The sequence below is a fragment of the Camellia sinensis genome, chromosome 15 (genome assembly GCF_055761805.1).
Source record: "Camellia sinensis isolate YWXY chromosome 15, ASM5576180v1, whole genome shotgun sequence".
In the NCBI taxonomy this organism is placed as follows: Eukaryota; Viridiplantae; Streptophyta; class Magnoliopsida; order Ericales; family Theaceae; genus Camellia; species Camellia sinensis.
The window spans coordinates 102,985,476-103,001,185 of record NC_138975.1 but is presented as its reverse complement, the minus strand read 5'-3'; the positions used below and the strand labels follow the sequence as shown (position 1 = coordinate 103,001,185).

The 15,710-nt window shown below is 38.8% G+C and overlaps 1 protein-coding gene and 1 long non-coding RNA gene across 2 annotated transcripts; one reads left to right on the top strand and one right to left on the bottom strand.

Annotated features, from left to right (window-relative positions):
• Window positions 1-11,403: 11,403 nt before the first annotated feature.
• LOC145812684 (uncharacterized) lies at window positions 11,404-11,949 on the bottom strand. The gene is made up of 2 exons (XR_014356129.1): window positions 11,601-11,949; window positions 11,404-11,567 (listed from the first exon to the last, which is right to left on the bottom strand). It is a non-coding gene; the product is annotated as an uncharacterized LOC145812684 (long non-coding RNA).
• Window positions 11,950-13,352: 1,403 nt separating this feature from the next.
• LOC114293025 (LOB domain-containing protein 27) lies at window positions 13,353-15,133 on the top strand. Its single transcript, XM_028237041.2, has 2 exons — window positions 13,353-14,849; window positions 14,998-15,133. The coding sequence occupies exons 1-2, from the start codon at window positions 13,930-13,932 to the stop codon at window positions 15,098-15,100; spliced, it is 1,023 nt and encodes a 340-aa protein (XP_028092842.2). The 5' UTR covers window positions 13,353-13,929; the 3' UTR covers window positions 15,101-15,133.
• Window positions 15,134-15,710: the final 577 nt, after the last annotated feature.

Below are 15,710 nucleotides of genomic sequence, written 5' to 3'. Positions count from 1 at the left end.
AATAGATATTTCTAAACAGATAAACAATTATCAATAAGAATAAACTTTCCAAATTTCAAGATGTGAATGATAATACATATCCAACTCCACTATCCTCATCAAAACCAATCCAATTTCATATTCCCAACACCAATTCCATAATTTATATAAAATCAGCATTTGACACAATTAGGGCAAAACCCTATTTTCTTCCAAAATCAATTCTACATATCAAAACCAACTATTTTATCATAACTCAATCTCATTTCCAACTCCACAACCATTTCTATGAAACCATCAGAAAACCCCTCTTGAGTTTTGACCAAAAACCCTAGGTTTGTTTCAAAAATTCCCAAAATCACAATATTGTTTAGAAATCGCAAATAACAAAGTCAAAACTCATAGAAAGTGCGAAGAATCCCTACCTCAAGCTTAGAAGACGAGAGAGAGAATGGAGATACTTCAAAGAAGTCGAAACCCAATTTTGTTCCGATCAAATGGAAGCCCACGGCGTGCTCTACCTTTTTAACAAAAGGACACGAGTGAAAAGATCGACGGATCTAGGTGTATTCGAGGAAAATATATGAGCTTTAGAGAGAGAGTGAGAAAAATTAAGGTTTTGAAATGTTTAGAGAGAGAGAAATAAAAAAGTGATTCAAAAGTGACTCCTCACGATCTGATATACGCATAGATCGCTCGAGCGCAAGAAGTGTCGCTTAAGCGACCAGACACAACAAGTTGCACCACTCGAGTGCAAGAAGCTTCACTTGAGCGAAGAATACCAACTCCCAAAAGTTTTACAAACAGAAGACCACCGCTCGAGCACAAGAAAGCTCGCTTGAGCAAACACCGCTCGAGCAAAAAATGCCAACTCCTAGTATCTCTACAGACCTGCAAAAGTACTGGAGGTTCATAAGGACCGCTCGAGCACAAGAAATGTCGCTCAAGCGAAGAAGCAAAATCCTAGACACTAACGCAACCAACACATCCCAATAACCAAACTCAAAGAGAAATAAGGGGAAACAAGACATGGACAACTGTATAAGACAATGAAACCTTGATCCAAAGAATTCAATGGGTTGGGTCTAAACCATAATCACTATACTGTTACTTATGTAGTATATTTGCTCAACCGCTTTCCAATCAAGAGATTATTAAACAAGACCCCTAAAGAATGGAGCTTGAGAAAGCCAAAAGCTGATCATTTAAGGATTTTTTGATGCACAACCTATGCAAAATTCTAAACGAGAAAAGAACGAAACTAGAAGATAAAGGCCAGAAATGTGTTTCATCGGCTATGGAGAAAAGTGAAGTTTTTTAAAAATTCAAGGAATTCAAATCCTTAGTTGAAAAACATAGTGGATATTTCATAAAGACAATGAGATCTGATTGTGGAAAAGAATATACCTCAAAGGAATTTGAAAGATTTTGCAAAGAAAATGGGATTATTCATTAACATACTATCCCATATACACCTCAACAAAATGGTGTCTCAGAAGGAAAGAATAGAACGATCCTAAATATGGTTCATTGCATGATTAAAGAAAGAGTTATGCCAAAAGAGCTCTGGGAAGAAGCTGTTGTTTGTGCAGTATATTTGCTCAACCGCTTTCCAACCAAGAGATTATTGAACAAGACCTTTGAAGAAGCATGGAGCTTAAGAAAGCCAAAAGCTAATCATTTGAGGATTTTTGGATGCATAGCCTATGAAAAAATTCTAGACGAGAAAAGAACGAAGCTAGAAGATAAAGGCCAGAAATTTGTTTTCATCGGCTATGGAGAGAGTGGATAAAAGCTTTATGATCTCATCACAAAGAAAGTATTCTATTCAAGAGATATTGAATTTGATGAAGCATCAAGCTGGAATTGGCAGAACCCAAGTTAAGAAATAGTTCTGATAATCAATAATGAAGATAATCTAGCCACTGGAATTGAAGTCTGTAGTCACCCACATTCACCTCAAGAGGGGGCAAGAACAAGAATGAGCACTCCACAACTTAGTACACAACAAGAAAATGCCAGCTCTTCATCAACAATAGAGAATATAGTAGGTAAGACTAGAACCATTCAAGATCTATATGATGTTACAAGAAGACTTGAAGATGATGAAGATTTCACAATGTTTTGTCTATTCTTTGGAAGTAATCTTATTCACTTTGAAACAGCACAAAAGGAAGACATATGAAGACAAGCCATGAATGCGAAAATCCAAGCCTTAGAAAGAAACAACACCTAGGAACTTACATCCTTACCAGAAGGACACAAAGTAATTGGTGTCAAATGGGTGTATAAGACAAAAAGAAACACTAAAGGAGATGTTGAAAAATACAAAGCAAGATTGGTCATGAAAGGCTACAAGCAACAATATGGTATAGACTATGATGAAGTTTTTTCTCCAGTAGCACGTCTTGAAACAGTACGACTTTTTTATCTCTTTAGCAGCCTAGAAAAAATGGAAGATATACCAAATGGATGTCAAATCAGCATTCTTAAATGGTTATCTTGAAGAAGAAGTGTACATTGAACAATCATTAGGCTATGTGAAACCAGATCAATAAGCTGAAGTATATAAGTTAAAACGAGCGCTTTATGGCTTGAAGGAAGAACCAAGGGCATTGTAACGACCCCAAAGTGCATATCGGAAATTATCTTTAACTAATTGTGAGCTAATGTACTTTAATTTAATGATATCTGTTCGAATTGAAGAATTATGTGTTGAGCTACGACTTTAAAACTGAAATTGACAACCTTTATGGGTTCAGGAATCGAAATTGGGTACATAGATATGTTAATGAGAATTTTTAGAGCTATTTGGGAAAATAAATTGGAAATTTTTTTCATCTGATTCGTTAAGGTACGTTGGGGTGGTTAACTTTGCACTACAAATTGAAGGCCTTAGAGGCTTCAGAAACTAGAACGGAGTACATAGTTATGATTAGAGTAATTTTTAGAATCATCTGTGAAGTTTAATTGAAAATCTATTTCGTCTGATTCGCTAAGTTAGGTTTGGTTGGCCATATAGGTATACAGACTTGTTTATATATATTTTGAGCCATATAGTTGCATAAAACTCAACCAAACACCAAAAAACATCTCCTGGAAAGAGAGAAAAGAGGAGAAAAGAGAGAGAATGAGAGAGCTCACCTTAAGCTTGTGGATTTGAGAAATTGGAAAGGGAAATCAAGAAGATAGCTTAAGTAAGTCCTAGATACTCTAAATCTTGTTTTAATTGGTTAGAATCAAACCTTAAAATGAAGTTTTCTAAGTGTATGGGAGTTAGGGTTTTGGGTTATGGTCTCAACTTAACCAATTTCATGAAATTGAAGAGATAGTCATTGGATTTGGCTAATTTAAGGGTTGATTCTTGTGTTTTGGGTTGTTTTGAGCTATATTTCTTTGGTTCTATACATTTTAAACTCACTCATACATATTAAAGTTTTAGAGGTATATTGTAATAAACCAAGCATGGTTGAAATATAAAGAATTTGAGATGTAATTATATGAATTTAAGAGGAGTGATTATGTTATGATTCATGTTCCTTGTGATAAAATACCATGATATTGAGCTAATTTACCCTATCTTGTATGTTACAATGGATTTGGTCAATTGAGTTTTTCTCTAGATTTTGGACTGCCAAAACAGAGCAAGCGACCGCACGTGTAAGGCCCATGGCCGCACGTGTGGGGCTCACAGCCGAACGTGCAGAAAACAGGGGAAAAGGGTTGATATGTACTGCTAAAAAGACATGTGCGGCTTGCACGTGCAACGCACCTGCTCGTACATACAGCGGGGACTCCCGCACGTGCGGTCCAAGTTTGAAAATTCTGTAATCTTCTTCCACCCTTCTCGACCCTCTAAATGTGTTGTTATGTCCGTTCAATGTTCTTGCAATGTATTTAATTATATGAAACGTAATGAATCAGATAATTGAGAAATAAGAAGAAACTAAGGAAAGATGATGTACTTACAAATCGTATGCCATGTGTAGGGCACATTCAGGAGGGGACTATCGTTTGCCGTATCACTGTGAGTAATAATAATATAATGATATACTTATTTCTGTAATTCTGAATATGAATTATAGTACTTACACTGTGCTTGGCATGGTCAAGTGGTTTATGTATTGTGATTGAGAATGGCATATTTTGGGGTAAGTGGTGCTATGATTCATGTATTTTAGCTTATGAGTGGCATGCGTTAAACAAATTATAAGTGAATGGAAATGATTGAGCAATGGTATAAGTATGAACAATGGCATATGAAATGGGCCTAAGGCCGTTTTGTTTATCCGTTCTGCTTAAGCTTTGGCATGATATGAATTAGTCGGTCTTTAAGACCTATTGACTTTGGTATGGAACAAAGTGTCGTACAGAAGTAAGTGTTACGGTGAGAGTCACCTCTAGAATCCGTACGAGACACCTCTTCGGTCCATACATATAGGATTGGGCCCGAGGCCGTTTTGATATATGATTGGGCCTGAGGCCGTTTAATAAATACTACTATGAATAATGTTGTGAATGACGTAAATATGGTAAAGTATGGCGTTATGCTTCTTTTGGACCTAGAGTATTTACTTGATTCATTTCACTTTATTATTACTCATTGAGCTTCGCTCAGTTCGTATTTTATCTGTGTGTAGGTGATCAATCCAGAGACCATCCTTAGGTCAACCTCAGGAGTTCTTTATGAACCTGCTAAGTCAAGCCACCCAGGATGCGCCTCTGTGTTGAGGCTTTAACCTTGTATTGTTAGAAATTTACATTTACTTAAGTATTATATATGTGTGTATAAGATGTATATATATATGTACATTAGTGTGCTTACATTGTTTTAATTAATTCAGTTATCATGCATGCACAAGCTCAATGGACATTACTATTTGATTTGTTTCCACTTTAAGCCCCGATGTCATTTAAATATTTTGAAGTTTTATCTTTGAGACCAAAGTACAGTCCGGTCATGGACCAAACTTTTAGGGACGGGTTTGGGTCGTGGCAAGCATGGAATGCAAGAATTGACAAATATTTTGTTGCAAATGGGTTTGATAAATGTCCTTATGAACATTCCCTATATCTCAAGACAAACAAGGGGAGAGATTTGTTATTTGTTTGTCTTTACGTCGATGATCTTATATTCACAGACAACAATCTCGACATGATCCGAGATTTCAAAGCATGCATGATACAAGAGTTTGAGATGACAGACATTGGACTCATGGCATATTTCTTGGGCATAGAAGTCAAACAAAGTAATGAAGGAATTTTAGTATCACAAGCTAAGTATGCCACATAAATCATAAAGAAGTTCGGCATGGAAAATTGTCAAGCCGTAGACACACCGACAGATGGAAGTAATAAGATGTCCAAGTTTGATAAAAGAGATACGGTTAATCCAACATATTTCAAAAGTCTAGTTGGAAGCCTAAGATATCTCACAGCCATGCTACCTGATATATTGTTCGCAGTAGGCTTAGTTAGTCGATATATGAAGGAACCAAAGACATCACATCTGAAAGCAGCCAAAAGAATCCTACGGTATGTAAAAGATACAATAGAGTACGGATTGTTTTACTCATCTACAAATGAATCTAAATTAGTAGGATACAGCAACAGTGACTGGGCAAGCAATATGGATGATTGTAAAAGTACAACCGGGTTTGTGTTTTATCTCAGAGATACTGCTTTTATGTGGTCCTCAAAGAAACAACCGATAGTAATTCTATCGACATGTGAAGCAGAGTATGTAACTATTGCTGTAGGAGCATTCATGCTACCTGGTTAAGAAATTTGCTAAAAGAACTTTAAGAACCACAACAAGAAGCCACAGAGATATACGTGGATAATAAGTCAGCAATCCAATTAGGAAAGAATCCAGTCTTGCATGATAGAAGCAAGCATATCAACACAAGATTTCATTTCATACGAGAATGCATATGAAAAGAAGAGATCCAGTTGATACACACGAAAAATGAAGATCAAGTTGCAGACATATTTATAAAGCCCCTCAAAACAACAACATTTGTGAAGCTACGAAAAATGTTCTGAGTTACCTTATTTGGTGATTCAAGTTTAAGGGGGGATGTTGGAGAATAAACTTGAACCTTCCACCCCTCTCCAAAAACTGCCTGAAGATGGAAGAAAAGAATGAAGAAAGTAGCCATAAAGCTTCCTTGAAGCTCACCAAGTCAGAAACTTAGAAGGTAAGAAACTGAATTCAAACCACAGCTGTGAATTCAATACACGTTTGATACACTGATTAGAAACCTATAAATAGATGGTTAGGTTGTTGTTATAGAAATCTATCGCACAATTAAAAAATCCGTAAGGGGTTTGAGAGATAGAGAGGTGGGAGACAAAAGCCACAGATTGTGATTGTTCCACAGATTGTAATTGTTCTTTTGTTTGAAAATAAATTCATTCAATTGTTTGTGTGTGAGACATCATAAATTCATACAAAATATATAGAAGCCCACCATCAAAGTTGGAAGTGTGAGAGGGTTAAAGAGAGGTTGGGGGTGTGGCTGGGGTTGAGGAGGAATGTGAAGGGTAATGAAGGGCTAGGAAGTGGCTGGAGGTTGTTATAGGTGGTGGCTAGGCGGGTCAGGATTAGGATTTAGGGTTTGAAAGATTATAAATGTGCTATGATTGAAAATTTATGATACAATAAAATAATAAAAAATTACGAATAAATGGAAGTTCAAAGAAGAAAGGTGATTACTATTAGCAGTACCATTTTTATCATATTTTGTTTATTATTTCATTTGTCAATATTGCTTTGGTAACAAATATAAGTGGTAAGATCTATTAAACTAATACCTTTTTGACGTATGAGATGATTGCTCACCAAAAGCAAATGAAATCAACAATTGATGTGGCAAGAGGTTTAAGTAGTATTTGCTTCATTAGAATAAAAATAGAATGGATTGATCATTCTATTAGAATATCTATTCTCATATCTGTTTCACTAAAAAAAATACATTATAAATAGAATCATTATTTATCATTATAAGGAAACAGTCGTAACAGGTTGTCGCACCATTTCAGGGATATAAAATCACCTAGAGCACTTCATCTTCTGTATTTGAGGGTTTCTTATTGTCTACTTCTTTCTTGTAAGAAATGGAGAATGTAACAAATGGGAAACATATTCTGCGAATGCATTTCTGTTCTTTTTTTAACATAAATTTTTTCATTCCATTAAAGGGAGATAGTATTATGGTTGTGAACCAGCCGAGTCAAACCAAGTAATAACTTGTTCAAGTTTGACTTGAAAACTTAACAAATTCAAAATGTATTTAAATTTGGTTTGTTTACATAATAAACCGATCTTGAACAAGTTTCTAACAAGCTACACATAAGTCGAGCTCGAGTAATTTGAATTTTTATAGTGTATATAAGTTTGAACCATGTAATAAGTTATTTAAACTTGGTTTGAAAACTTAACAAATTAAAATTGTATTCAAGCTTTAACTTGTTTAGGTAACAAATAGATCTTAAACGATTTTTTAACAAGTTAAATACAAGTCTAACTTAAGTAACTTTGTTCGTTTAATAACCAATCAAACAACCCATAATTTTAAACTCACAACTTTTGGGTGCCATGTAACCATCACATTACATATAATATGTTTAGTATCTTTTTCATTTGCCTTTGGGTGCCATGTAACCATCACATTAGATATAATATGTTTAGTATTTTTTTCATTTGCGCAAATTATGACGGTAATTTTTGTATTTTGGTTCTTATGTCATTTTGATTCCTCTAATTTCAATTAGCTTAATTTAGACCCTAAATTTATGATTTTGTCTCAATTTGATTCAATTGCTTCGGAGCCTCCATCGGAGAGATATCTCAGGCCTTCGGATGAGGGGTACTTGTCCCATCTTATTGCACCTATTCTTTGCAGATGATGCTATTCTTTTTCTTCAGGGCGAGCAAAGGGAATGCCAAGCTTTACTAGCCATTCTGCGAATCTACAGTGAGGCATCGGGACAAGTCTTGAATTTTGATAAATCTAGTATCATCTTCTCGGCAAATGCTAGCATAGAGGTGAGGGGGGCTATTTGTTTGACTTTAGGGATCTCTGAGGCAGACCCGAATGCAAAATATTTTTGTCTGCCTTCTCTTTGGGGCAGATCCAAGGCTGATGTGTTTGGGTTTTTGATTGAGAAGGTGCTATCCAAATTGCAAGGATGGAAGAGAAAGTTTCTTTCCCCTGCCGGGTGTGAAACTTTGATTAAGGCAATGGCACAGGCCATCCCTTCTTATGTCATGGCTTGTTTTTTTTTCCCTCAACGTTTCTGTAATAAGCTGAATGCCTACATTCGAAACTTTTGGTGGAAAGAAGACCCGGAGAGTAAAGGCATTCACTGGGCTCGTTGGGACTCCCTAACAACTTCCAAAGCTGATGAAGGTATAGGTTTTCGAGACTTTAAGGCTTTCAATCAAGCTATGTTGGCCCGCCAAGGATGGCGACTGCTTCAGAACCTTTCTTCCTATTGGGCCAGAATTTTCAAAGGTTTATATTTTCCTCAATCAAATTTCTTGACAACCACTAGAGGCACTCGGCCATCATGGGCATGGACAAGCTTGTTAAAAGGCAGAGACTTACTTCAGAGAGGCACCAGATGGCAAATTCACAATGGGCAATCTGTCAACTTTTGGGAGGATAAGTGGATTCTGTCGGCTCCTTGCTTCCAGATATCAACAATCAAACCCCTCCATACACCCATCAATGTTGTGGCAAATGCTATTGATCCAAATTGTAAGTGTTGGAAGATGGAGGTTCTACAATAGGTTGTTACCCCGGATGAAATACAAGCTATTTCTCATCCCTATTTCCATGGAAAACAAAAAGGACGTGGTGATGTGGTATCCATCCAAATCTGGTATTTTTTCAGTCAAATCGGGGTATGTTATGGCTCGTGCTTTACAGGACCCACAACAACAAAATCATCCTTCAACTTCCTTCCAACTCCCACACAATTTCTGTGTTAGAATTTACACTCACCTACTCCTCACCTACCACACACACTCACCTACCACACACACTCACCTACTCCCCAATCCTCTCCTATATAATGAGTACCTCACCATCTGTAATTTACACAACAATCAATCAATAATAATACATCAGTTATTTTACATGGTATCAAAGCAAGGTTAAGAACCTATTCATTCAGCTTCACCGGCGGGCGGCAGCCTCGCCTTGGCCGTCCGCCGGACCTCTACACATACCAGACTATAACTTCATCTTCCTCTCTCTTACCTCTCTCTTACCTCTCGGCTCTCATCAGTGCCCCTATGACATCCAAGAATTTCTTCCTATCAGGAGCGAGTTTCATGGCAACCGTAAAACTTGAGCTGGCTAGCCAGCCATGCCATTTCGTCAGTGTCTTTCCGTAAGAATCACTGCAAGCTTGTGACATAGTCCAGTCCTGATGCTCTAGTAAGTTGCGGAACAATTCCACAAGAAAGTCCATGGCCCTTGTTAACCAAAGAAGACCATTGGTGCAGCTAGATGAAGCTTTTGCTGTCTTTGCTTCAATCTCTGCTTGGACCATGCTGTACAAGTGATTGAATTCTGATGGGTTGGACAAATACTTGTTTCAGCATCATCAGGAGCAGCAATACATCTCTCCCGCCGATGGAGTTGTTCCGGTGCAGGTCATCAACAACCTCCTTCATTGGTGGAAGGTCTACCTTGCTACGACGTAGACTACTCTGGATCTAAGCCTTTTCTGTACAATTTCAACTCTCATCAGTCTCTCAGCCATCTACAGATCCACATCCGCAACTCCACCACCAACTTTCGTATGCATTCCAGGCTTTCTAGAGCAAATTAAGTTCCCTCTCGGTTGCTGAACAATTTCCATACACCTCACGTGGTGAACAATTTCCCAACACACCATTCACACACACACTGTTTAGAGAGAGCCCACTTAACTTTCTTTTTCTTTTTTTTTTTATTATTTTACTCTATCTTTTGAAAACCCACTTAACTTTCTTTTTCTTTTTTTATTATTTTACTTCCTCTTTTTGACATGCAACCGAAACACCATTGATTTGCACTTGTCTCCCCACTCCTTCTCTCTCCCACTACATGGGTATTCTCCTCCTTTGTCTACGACTCCAATTCCCCTTTCTTTTTTTTATTTTATTTTATTTCTTTCTTTATTTTATTTATTTATTAAAAAAAAAAAAAAGGCAGAAGACGAACTGCACACTAAACTCCTTTTATTCCTGTCGGGGCTCCCCCATCACCATTTTACACCAACAAACAAAAAAAAAAAAAAAAAAAAAAAAAAAAAAAAAAACAACATTCAACAACACACATCCACAGGCGGGATTTTTCTACTCTGCCGCCGGTCTCTTCTTCTTGCCTCCATCCTGGGCGGCCCTTGACGGTGTTGCCTCCGTGCTTCCTAGACCACCAAGCAAGTTGCCTCCTCCCTACTCCTCCACTGCAGCATATGGCGGCCCTCCAAATCGGAATATCACGGTGGCCTTCCGCTTCAGTTCCTTATTTTCTGCTTTCAACACACTTATCTCTGCTCGCGCATCCTTATACATGCGTTGGAGCAGAGCCAGTTGGCCGTTCAAATGCTGCACCTCATTTGTTCTACTCTGCAGCCGGTTCGACAAATTTGTAACCGCAGTCATGGTTTCCACACATGACTTCAGTGTATATTGATTGGCTTCAACATCTGACTGCCCTGCCATTCTTTGCTCCACAGCCCGCATCGGAAAGTTCAACGGAGCAAACTCCGGGGCGCTTGGTTGAGTTTCCAGTGCCACCGCACCAGTTCTCTCTCTCGTTGACTTGTTGAGGTCGGGAAAGAGGGTGAGCAGCCCGCGGGAAGACGATGAAGCCATTTTCTAGGCACTAGAGTGTTACACAGTATCTCTCTCAGAACTCTCTCTCAGAAAACAGAGTGTTACAGAATCTCTCTCCAAAATCTCTCTCAGAATTTCTCTCGCAGGTTTTTTGCCTCAGCCTCAGCCTCTGTCTTATAGCCGAGGCAGCCACGCGCATCGCGCGCCTCTTCCCACCAGCCGACAACACGGGCGCGCAAGCCAAGGCGCCCACGTGCCTCGCCATCATGTCCGGCACGTCTTTTGATGAATTGGGCACGCCTTTTGATGGCACGCCTTTTGACAAAATTAGGCACACCTTTTGAGGGTGCAACATTTTCAACGGTCCGACATGACCCCATAAACTGTCCCGACATTTGATTCCGGTTAGCTTTTCCAACGGTCCGACATGACCCCATAAACTGTCCCGACTTTTGATTCCGGTTAGCTTTTCCAACGGTCCGACAAGACCCCATAAACTGTCCCGACATTTGATTCCGGTTAGCTTTTCCAACGGTCCGACATGACCCCCATAAACTGTCCCGACATTTGATTCCGGTTAGCATCTCCACCGATCCGACATGACCCCATAAACTGTCCCGACATTTGATTCCGGTTAGCATCTCCAACGGTCCGACATGACCCCATAAACTGTCCCGACATTTGATTCCGGTTAGCATCTCCAACGGTCCGACATGACCCCATAAACTGTCCCGACATTGATTCCGGTTAGCTTACAGTGTCCTCTACAACGTTATGACACCACCATACAGTGTCCTCTACACCGTTATGACACCACCATCCAGTGTCCTCTACACCGTTATGGCACACCCATCTAGTGTCCTCTACCACGTTATGGCACCACCTTTCCGTATCTTCACCGACGGTCTGACACGACCATACAGTGTCTCCTATCTTTTTTTTATTTTTATGTATTTTCTTGTTTTGTTCCTCTCTTCAAACTCAAGTTGGTTAGTTTCTATCCTCCTTGAGTTTGCGGGGGGCTGTTAGAATTTACACTCACCTACTCCTCACCTACCACACACACTCACCTACCACACACACTCACCTACTCCCCAATCCTCTCCTATATAATGAGTACCTCACCATCTGTAATTTACACAACAATCAATCAATAATAATACATCAGTTATTTTACATTCTGGAAACAGATTTGGCATCTTGATGTACCTCCCAAGCTTAAACATTTTTGGTGGAAAGCTTGCGACAATTTTTTAGCTACCAAGGCCAACCTCCTCAAGCGCAAATGCTCTGCATCTGGGATGTGCCCAATCTGTCATTCAGATTTAGAAACAGTGAAACATTTGTTTTTTTACCGTCCTTGGACCCAAACGGTGTGGTTTGGAAATCAACTAAGCTTGCGCATTGGTAAGTGGTACAGTAAGCAACCTAATAGTTTGGCTGAGTCAACAGTTGGAATTATTTGCTTCCCCACCTAGTTGGCGCCTTTTTTTAAGTCAGTTCATCATGATTGCTTGGCAAATCTAGAAAACCCGAAATGCATTTGTCTTTACTCACACTCTAGTTAATCCAGTGGCAGCCATAGCTCGTGCGGCCCATGCTTGGCAGGAACATGTCCAGTTTCAGTAGAGGACTGTTCCTGAGCAAAATGGCTCTCCTTCTCAACAGATCAGGCCTAATAGTTGGCAACCTCCCCCACCTTGCTCTTTGAAAGCAAACTGTGATGTGGCCTTTTGCAAACAGTCCAACCAAGCTTCCTTAGCCGTCGTCTTCCGTGACTTAACAGGGCAAATTATTGATGGACACACTTTCAATTCCCATACTGCCTCACCCTTCCAAGCTGAAGCCCAAGCGATTCGACTGGCTTGCCTCATGGCCAAACAACAAAAATGGAGGAATGTGGTCATCGAGAGTGACAATTTACTAGCTATCAAGCTCTATGTTTCTGAAAATGTGCCCCCTTGGGACAGCATGGCAATCTTCTCTGACATTCGATGTATATCCCAGGCTTGGCCCTTATTTTTTTGCTAGACCAAGAGCAACTCTAACAAAGTGGCACACTGGGTTGCCCATGCAAGTGCAATGTCACAATTACCTGTAAATTGGGTTGCTTTACACACCCAGGAATTGAGTTGTTTGGCTCACCTAGATGTCTCTTCTTTTACTAATTAATATATAGTCCTTTTCTACTCAAAAAAAAGTAGCATGTCATATTTTAAAGAGCAAAATTATAAATTTACTCAGCTTAATTTAGTGATAATTTTTTTTTATCAAAAATACTAATGACATTATCAATTGGATCAAATTGACACAAAATTTAAAATTAAGAGTCAAAATTGAGCTAATTAAAACTGTGAAGACTAAAATGGTACAAGAAACAAATTATAAGGACTACCAATGTAAATTATCCTTTTCATTTTTCAATTTTTGTCTTGGAAAACAAAAATATATTCCGAAATATGTTCAAAAATGGTTTTGAATAAAAAAAAAATTATTTAAAAACTATCCACTTTTTACAAAACACAAAAAATTGCTTCAAATTTTCGAAAATTGTTATTATTATTATTGTTTTTTTGTCAATACAACCATATATGTGCCTATACATGTAAAAAGATAAATAAACTACTTCAAAAATATTATTATTATTATTAAAACTTATAAAAAGAACAAACCACATATTATTACGCGGGTTCAGTGAGACTTTGCTGTGACCACATAGTGTCCCAAAATCCAAGGACTCTCCTAAACTCGGAGAAAATGATTAGTTAGTCCAGGGACAGCCCCACCTCGTGCACCTACATCATTCCCATTGGCTAGCCCCCCTGCTGATGGCGTGTTTGGACAATGCCATCAATTTGTCAAACCACCAGCCAATCACAATGTTGTGGAACACCAGATGACCTTGGTCTTGATCCACCCAATAAGTTCTCCCTAAACTTCCAACATTTGTCCCCAACGGTCACACACTTCAAATAAACATACCCCCTCTAAACTCGGCTCTCTCTCTCTCTCTCTCTTCAATCTCTTCTTTTTACTTAGTCTTCTAATTCCCCCATCACTCCCCCAGCAAAATCCGCACATATCAGACCTGTTCACACATCAATGCTGCCCATATGGCCTTAACAACAATACTCTCTTCCCTCTCCTCACCTCTCTCTCTCTACCCACACTTCTCTCTCATCATCTTCATTACTGTCATCTTCCTTTCATTCTCAATATTCCCATTCTTGAATACACAATTGGGTAGTTTTAGAATGACCCTGAAGGGCGGCACGAGCCAAGCTTGCGCTGCGTGTAAGTACCAGAGGAGGAAGTGCTCCGGCGAGTGTCCACTTGCCCCGTACTTCCCTCCTGACCAACCTAAGATGTTCCAAAATGCACACCGACTGTTTGGCGTAAGCAATATCTTGAAAATACTAAAACAACTTGACCCGGCTCAGAAAATAGAAGCCATGAGGTCTATCATCTACCAAGCGAACATCCGTGATAGGTTCCCTGTCCATGGATGCTGTGGTGTGATTGGTCAACTCCAATACCAGATACGCCTAGCGGAGGAGGAATTCCATGCTGTTCAAGCGCAACTTGCACTTTATCGACAGAATGAGATTCAACAACACGAGATTTCGTGCAATCCCAATGACTGTTCGTCACAGTTACAACTGGGAATGGGCCTGCCACCAAGTAACAATGCCCTTTCCCTCTTCCATCAGGATGCTCCCCAACCTGTTGCAATGCCCATTTCATCATATCAATCCTACCCTAACTGCAATAATGTTATTTACAACTCGGGTTTCGTTGATAAAGAACATGTAGTCAATTCGTTCTGGGTTCAACATCAATATAGTAATGACAATAATAACAACAACAATAACAATAATTCAATGGCAATGGCAATGCAATCTCAGTTGGTGTCATCACAAGAACTAACTATCCAACAAGAACTTGCTCAAGAATATGATGAGATGCACCCGTTCTTTGACACAATTGATGACAGACAATCATACATCGATTCAAAAGAGGCTTATGATTCGAGGTACTTTCACAATTGCAATGTGATTATATATTAAATGCAGTTTAGAGTTACACCAAGAAAGATTGATGATGATAAGAAATACCCATTTGGCTAGTTCTATTATCATTTGTTATTGATTTCTGATTTGGTGATGTAAATTCATGTGCAGCTCGGATTCATCATTGAAAGATACGACACAGTCTATTGAACATGTCACTGACAATGAGTTAAAGAGTGCCGCAGCATGCTTCAGTCTTACCAGTGTCAACTGATCAAATCGCCAGAAAATAATAGTAAGGAGAGTAGCAGCAGACTGGCTTGACTTCTATTATGATTCCCCCCCCCCCCCCCCCCCCCTTACCTTTTTTTTGGCATACCGATTCATAGAGTAATCCACAATTTTGAGTTTCTTTTCTGTTTTAATCTATTAAGTTCTTTGTTTCTTTGATAAGTTAAAATTTCAATATTGATTCAATTGTAGATCATTTTCTTGTCTTGAACACCGTCAATATACAAATAAAAAAATTTGATTCTACTCCTGCAGTTTAATATGTGTGAAGTATGTTGAACATTCTATTATGCGAACTTGGAATCATTGTAACTTTCTTGAGTGGAAATTAAGAAGTATACACTCTTTACCTATAAAAATTCAGGTCTAATAGCCGTTACAGTCTATAACCCAAAATTTAATTATTTTACTTCTTGTCCAGATCGTCTTCATCTAGTTTCGCATACAAGTCCCATAAAGGGTACTAACTCCTATGGTACGATAAGGGTGGAAGTAACCTGGCATCAATTTTGAGAATTTAGGATAAAAGAATTTACGGAATCTCAGCCCAAATAGGCTCAAGGCTCCAACAACACATTCAAAGACCGAGGATA

Excerpts from the sequence above, each read along its gene's own strand:
- LOC114293025 (XM_028237041.2), top strand. The coding sequence starts at position 13,930 with ATGGCCTTAACAACAATACTCTCTTCCCTCTCCTCACCTCTCTCTCTC. Across the intron at positions 14,850-14,997 it reads AAAGAGGCTTATGATTCGAG|CTCGGATTCATCATTGAAAG; the intron begins GTACTTTCACAA and ends ATTCATGTGCAG.